Source organism: Podospora anserina, chromosome 7, assembly GCF_000226545.1.
Source record: "Podospora anserina S mat+ genomic DNA chromosome 7, supercontig 1".
Lineage (NCBI taxonomy): Eukaryota > Fungi > Ascomycota > Sordariomycetes > Sordariales > Podosporaceae > Podospora > Podospora anserina.
Window position 1 is genome coordinate 2,914,571 of NW_001914854.1, and position 6,138 is coordinate 2,920,708.

The following is a 6,138-nucleotide window of genomic DNA, read 5'->3' on the forward strand; positions in this document are numbered from 1 at the left end:
AACTTGAATATACCCCTACCCTCGCCATCAGTAGCGGTATACAGCGACTCCTTCTCTTTATCCGGGTTATCCACATCGAATTTCTCCCGGAACCTCTCCCCCGTCTTGCCATCCTGCGGTAGGTAAAAGTCGTAGTTCATCATCTGCAACGGCTTGGGGGTGTGATCCGGATCGCGAGCCCAAGCCTCATACGCCTGCTGGTAGGCCTCATCCTCGGCCTGGGAGCGGGTGATGGGCTTGAGGATACCAGACAGCATGCGGGTGTCGTACTTGTCCGTTGCAGTGACGGGGTTGGTCTGGAACTTGACCGTGACGTAGGCGCCAGAGTCGGGAAAGGCTTCCAGGTCGGGCAGGAGGGGGAACGACTCGACAATGGTGCAGTTGGTGCGTTTGGAGGGGTGCTTGACTTTGGTTCTGTCCGCCAGGCCGACGGCCGCGGCTTCGAATGATTTCTCGATGCGCCGCTTGATCCAGGCTGGTGTTCCCCTGTCTGGCTCTGGGGAGGCCTTGCGCTTGATGGGGCGCTTGGGAGCGGCGTTGCCGGCCGAGGGTCGAAGGAAGGGGTCGGCTTTAAGGCGGGAGACGGTGGTGGGGGTGTTGGAGATGTATTCTGTCCGGCGGAGGAAGGACACGCCCTGGTTTTGGGACTTGGGCTTGCCTAGGCTGCCGAGGGGACGGAGGAGGGCTCTGTCGTGGGGATGGATCGGGGGAGGTTCGGAGGGGGCTTGGATTGCTGGTTGCTGAAAGTCAGTTACGTTACAAGCGACTCGAAAATGGGAAATTGAGACAAGACGCACAGCTCTCATCGCCATCAAAAACACCCGGCATCCCCACCAGATCGAGCGGCATTCCGAGTTCGCCATCGGCCTCGATGTTCAATGGCTGAATGCGGGCGAGATGGGACGCGAAGTTGGGGTTGGTGTACTGGCCGCTAGCTAGACCAACGCTGGGGATGTTCAGCAGCTTCGGCGGGATGGGAGGTGGAGGGAGGGCATTGGAGTATCGGATTCTCGCAATGTAATCCTGCGAGTACTTTTCTGGTCGCGACATGATGGCCGGTTTGGTTGTGGTCCTGGTTGTCGAGAGAGAGGGAAAAAGAATTTGGCGAGGCGCGCGTTCGCGGTTCAATTTGTTGGAGTTGCGCGGTCCAAGCCGAAGTGACGATTAAGTTAGAGTTGAGAATAAAAGTGGGCCCGACCAGCTTCAGCGCGCTGTGGCCAAACACAGGTACCTACCTATTAAGAGAATCATTCTTTTTGACATTTGATCGCACTTGAAATCGCAGAGACGTGATATATCACATATTCAATCCTCACTCAAACTTCAAATTTCACTCCAAAAACCATCTTCAAATTAACCCCTACCCAACTCTCTGTCTCTCCTATCCCCAAAGAACAACCCCTTCGACTCGATTAAAACAGATATATAACATTAATACAAGGTGTTGTCGTAAAGTCCTGCCCCCCCCCCCCCCCCCTCATCTTCACCATGTGTCATGATACATGCAATCTAGCCTGCCCTGCCAGAGAGTTTGTTGTCTATCCCACCTTGAACCAACCCATCCATCCACCCGCGCAAAAAATGCTTATCCATTTCCGTTGCGAGCGCGTGTGCCTGACTTTAGAAAAACGCCTCCATCCCGCCCGCCGACCAAATCACTTTTTGTGTTCCGTCCAAAAAAAAAGCCAATCATGATCACTCTGCAATTTATGAGCTGTTCTTGGTGTAGCGCGCCTTGCCAACGGTAAATGGCACGTAGCGGTACTTAATCATGTGCTGGATTTGCTTGCGCACTGTTGCAAGTTGGGTGTCAGATGCTGAAAATTGCAGAGGATAAGGATAAATAGGGAAAAGACTTACTGGTCAAAACAAAAAGCATAATCCAGTACATCACCAACACTGGCCAAAACACGGGCACATTAAACACCTCGAACCAGGTGCACACAAACGAGATGGAAATGGCGCGGGTGGCGGCGTGCCAGAACTTGAACTCGGGCAGGCGGCGGATAAAGGGACGGAACTCCTCGTCCTGCTTGGTAGGGAGAGAACCGAGGCTGCCGTCTTCCATGTCATTGTCGAGGGCCTCGTTGGAGGGGTCGAATTTGGGCTGGAGGAAGGCGAGGAAGAGGTTGAGGAGGTAGATGCCGAGGGCGTAGGCCACTGTGAATCGTTCCATCGTTAGCATGCGGTACAAGAAGAGAGGTCAGGTAGACATACCGATATACCAGCCTTGCGCAAAGAAGACGCGCGCAAAGAAAAAGACGAGCAGCACGCCGGTGCCGACCCATCGGTAGAGAGTGTGGGGAGTCGACTGGTCGAGGAGCGCTTGGTATTGCTGTCTTTCTGTTAGTTTTCTGTCTCTTCCTCTCTATCCAACCCAGAGTCTGGTATCGCATACCCTCGACAGCTTGTTCGTTTGCGCAGTCACGGCGCCAAAGGCCGACATTGGTTCCTCGACAGCGTCCATCTTGTGTATAATTCTCCCGTCGAAAAATAGGATCGTCGTGGTCGTTGGCGTTGTGAAGTTGAAGAAAAGACACAAAGTTATCACAGGCTGGTGGACAGCAGAACAAGCGCAGCAGCAGCAGAAAGGTGGCAGTGGCTGATTGCGCGTTCTCAGATAGGAGGATACGTGACAGATTAATCGGTTTAGCCACACAAACTTCCCGCAAGTTTAGGGGGCTACCCACAAGTGGAAATTTTTGACCAAGAACCTGCCACATCTGGCCAGGGTGTGGGGTCGGCACCTTTACTAAAGTGTGGCTGAGACTTTTTGGTAGCGAGCAACTCCCTGTCAGTTGCCGCAAGCAGGGGTGGTCATGTTTTAGGCCGAGGATAAGCTTGTACCGGTGACGTCTGGGTGTTAAGAAGGGACGAGCATGTGGGGAGAAGAAGCTACCCCATTGTCCCGAAGAATGGGGGGAGGGTGATCTTAAACATTGCCGTCCCGCATTCCATTCCGTCTGATGGAATTCGTTTTTATATAAGACTTTAGATTTCTCAATTCCATTCGTGAGCTTCACACATCGTAGAAATGCACCCCACCGCCCGCCTCGCCGTTCGCAGCAGCGGCTTCCGTGCTGCTGCCGGAACAGCTCGTCTCTCCCGCTTCCAGCCATCCACCCTCCCCCGTGTCGTCGTCCGCTTTTCTTCCTCTGGATCAAACCCCCAGTATGAGTTCATCCAAGTGACTGAGCCCCGTCCGGGCGTCGGGCAGAGTATGTCTCCTGAACTATCACCCCCTCAACCACTTATCCATTATTTACTTTCCCCCTTTCCATCACCCACTTACTAACCGCCCATTGCAGTCACCCTCAACCGCCCCAAAGCCCTCAACGCCCTCTCCACCCCCCTCATAACCGAGCTCAACACCGCCCTCCTCACCTTCCAATCAACCCCCTCCATCCGCGCAATCCTCCTAACCGGGTCCCAGAAAGCCTTCGCCGCCGGCGCCGACATCAAGGAAATGGCACCCTTAACCTTCAGCTCAGCCTACCTCAACTCCTTCATCGAATCCTGGTCCAACCTCACCACCACCCTCAAAAAACCCCTCATCGCCGCCGTCTCCGGCCACGCACTTGGCGGAGGGTGTGAGTTAGCCCTCATGGCGGACATAATCTACTGCACCAAAACCGCCAATTTCGGGCAGCCGGAAATCAAACTTGGAACCATCCCCGGAGCGGGCGGGTCGCAGAGGTTGACGAGGGCGGTGGGCAAGGCAAAGGCTATGGAGCTGATATTGACGGGGAAGAGTTTCTCTGGGGAGGAGGCGGAACAGTGGGGGGTTGCTGCGAGGGCGTTTGGGAGTTATGAGGAGTTGATGGAGGAGAGTCTCAAGACTGCGGAGACGATTGCGGGGTACAGCAAGGTTGCGGTGCAGGCGGCCAAGGAGGTGGTGAATAAGAGCCAGGAGTTGGGATTGAGGGATGGGGTCGAGTTTGAGAGACGGGTTTTTCACGCGTTGTTTGGGAGTGAGGATCAGAAGGAGGGGATGGGGGCTTTTGGTGAGAAGAGGAAGGCTCAGTGGAAGGATCAGTAGAGGTGGGGGGAAGCTGTGGGGGTATGGGATGTCAGTGATGCTGGTAGAAAGGAAGAGGTGTCTATAGTTGTGATGTAAAAGATCTGTGAAAGGTTATCAAGTTTTTATTGCACCTGTCCTGGATGTGTATCTACAGTCTTGTGTGATCTTACAGCTCTTGATGCCTTTGCCTTTTGTTAGAATCTAAAATTATTCTCTAAAGACCGGCCGCATCATATACACTGTCCACCAGGCATGTCCTCAACAGTTTGCATACGGCAAGTAGTATAATGATATTGTTACTCAAAAGCACCCCAAAAAACACCCCAGATTGCAGAGCAAGCCGCACCAGTGGGCAGAGGGCGCACTGCCACATGACTGCCCAAACGAAACGCCAGGTCCAGCCATATCATGGAAATATATGTACACCAAAGTCCTTCGCAAGGGCAGTAAATAATAGCAGTTCGGGCCTGGCCACTGCAGCGGCGTGCGCCGCAATCTGGAAGGTTTTTCCAGATTGATTTTTCTCTTCTTATTTCGCATCTCCATCCAACCCCCTCTGGTTGGGCTGTCACCCCCCAAGAACCTTTACATACGGCCCAGGAAACAGCCCCCCCTTCCCTTGATACCACCCGTGAAACCACTCCCCATTCACATCCTCCACCTCCCCAATCTCTGCCCCTTTAGGGAAGAACAACTCATCACCTACCCCCTCGGCCGGAACCCAACCCCAGTTCGCCACTGCTTTTGGGTCTGTCCCCCCATCGGGAGGGAAATCGTGTTCGTCCTGGACAAGTTCGGAGAGTTGCTCTGGTTTTAGATCAGCAACACTCCTGGGGTTTACCCCCTTTGTTGACGTAACCATGTCCACCCCGACCAACCTCGCTTTTCTCGTGCTGCCGCTGCTGCTGCTGCTGCTGCTGTTGGGGTCGATTTTCCAACTCCATGTTTGATATGATGAGTTTTTTGGAATAGATTCGATACGTAACCGTTGCCCGCCGACAAGGTCCTTGAATATTTTTCTCTTGTAAACCGTCTCGCTGGGGCTGGGAGAAGAAAGCGAAAAAGCCAACATGACCATCCTGTGCCCCTTTGGACAGCGGCGCCATCCCTTTGGGCCGTTTTCCACGGGGAGGTGGTTCATATCAAGGAAGTGGTTGTAGCACGCCACGCAGAGATTTGTACAATCCCCAGCAGTGGCAGAGGGGAGTTGGGAAGGGCAGGAGTAGCAGTGATAATAAACTTGGTTGCGAGGTATGGGCTTGGTACATTGCTCGCAGTGCTGTTTTGGGTCGGACGGGTGGTAGACTCCTTTGCTGCGGGTGGTGCTGTTTGCGACGGCTATTGATGATGGCGCAAAGGGGGATTGTTGAGGGGAGGGTTTAGACATGTAGGTGAAGGGGGTGAGGGGGTGGGGGCAGGATTTTCCTTTGCTGACGCAGGTGTTGCAGTACCCCCAGTCCCCAGCGTTGCAGGTGTCACATCCCCAGTGGAGGTCGTTGCGCGTAAAGGCTGAGCACCCTGAGCAGAAGGTGCCTCGTTGTAACCGATCGGCTGGGTTTTCAGCTGTTAACGTCCGGCGACCTTCTGCTCCTCCCGGAAGGGTAGAGGGGGGGAGGTATCGGCTCCCAACCAGTGTGTGCGGCGGTGGGAGGTCTGGGCCAAGTCGTTTCCACTTCTGGAGGGCGTTTGGGCCGTACCCAAAGAAGTGTAGACATCCCTTGCCGCGGCGGTAGCAGTCGAGACAAATATTCCAGTTGCCTTCGTGGCAGAGATTGCAGTTGTAGTGGAGATCGTATTGGATGTGTTCCCTGGAGCAGTGGTTGCATTGGATCAGGGGCTCTTTATACCACACTGGCTGGGCTCGTCGTGGGGACGCTAATGGCGGAGAGTTGATATCATTGCTCAGCGGCCCTGACGTCGGCGCAAGAGTAGGAGAGTCATGTCGAGCGAGTTCCCTCCTAGCCGGACCAACTTCCGCCGGCAACTCCGTCGGTGATTGCTGTGTTGGTATAGTTCCAGCTGGTATCAAAGGTATCGGCATCGTTCCCGCAGGTACAAGCGGTATTGGCTCCCTCAGCGGAGAAGCCCTCTCTCCCGGCGACTCCCTCCGAGACGAC

At 54.4% G+C, this 6,138-nt stretch overlaps 4 protein-coding genes across 4 annotated transcripts; 1 reads left to right on the plus strand and 3 right to left on the minus strand.

Moving 5' to 3' along the window:
- Window positions 1-2: 2 nt before the first annotated feature.
- Window positions 3-1,050, minus strand: PODANS_7_10190 (uncharacterized protein; the record flags this gene model as incomplete). Its single annotated transcript, XM_001908351.1, has 2 exons — window positions 3-733; window positions 798-1,050. Coding segments are annotated over 2 exons (984 nt in total), but the record flags the coding sequence as incomplete, so codon positions are not given.
- A 657-nt stretch (window positions 1,051-1,707) lies between these two features.
- On the minus strand, window positions 1,708-2,467 carry PODANS_7_10200 (uncharacterized protein; the record flags this gene model as incomplete). Its single annotated transcript, XM_001908352.1, has 4 exons — window positions 1,708-1,793; window positions 1,861-2,160; window positions 2,218-2,335; window positions 2,399-2,467. 4 exons carry the CDS (start codon window positions 2,465-2,467, stop codon window positions 1,708-1,710), a joined length of 573 nt encoding a protein of 190 aa, XP_001908387.1.
- Window positions 2,468-3,034: 567 nt separating this feature from the next.
- PODANS_7_10210 (uncharacterized protein) lies at window positions 3,035-4,039 on the plus strand (the record flags this gene model as incomplete). The annotated part of the gene is made up of 2 exons (XM_001908353.1): window positions 3,035-3,218; window positions 3,309-4,039. The coding sequence occupies 2 exons, from the start codon at window positions 3,035-3,037 to the stop codon at window positions 4,037-4,039; spliced, it is 915 nt and encodes a 304-aa protein (XP_001908388.1).
- Window positions 4,040-4,589: 550 nt separating this feature from the next.
- PODANS_7_10220 (uncharacterized protein) lies at window positions 4,590-6,062 on the minus strand (the record flags this gene model as incomplete). Its single annotated transcript, XM_001908354.1, has 1 exon — window positions 4,590-6,062. One exon carries the CDS (start codon window positions 6,060-6,062, stop codon window positions 4,590-4,592), a length of 1,473 nt encoding a protein of 490 aa, XP_001908389.1.
- Window positions 6,063-6,138: the final 76 nt, after the last annotated feature.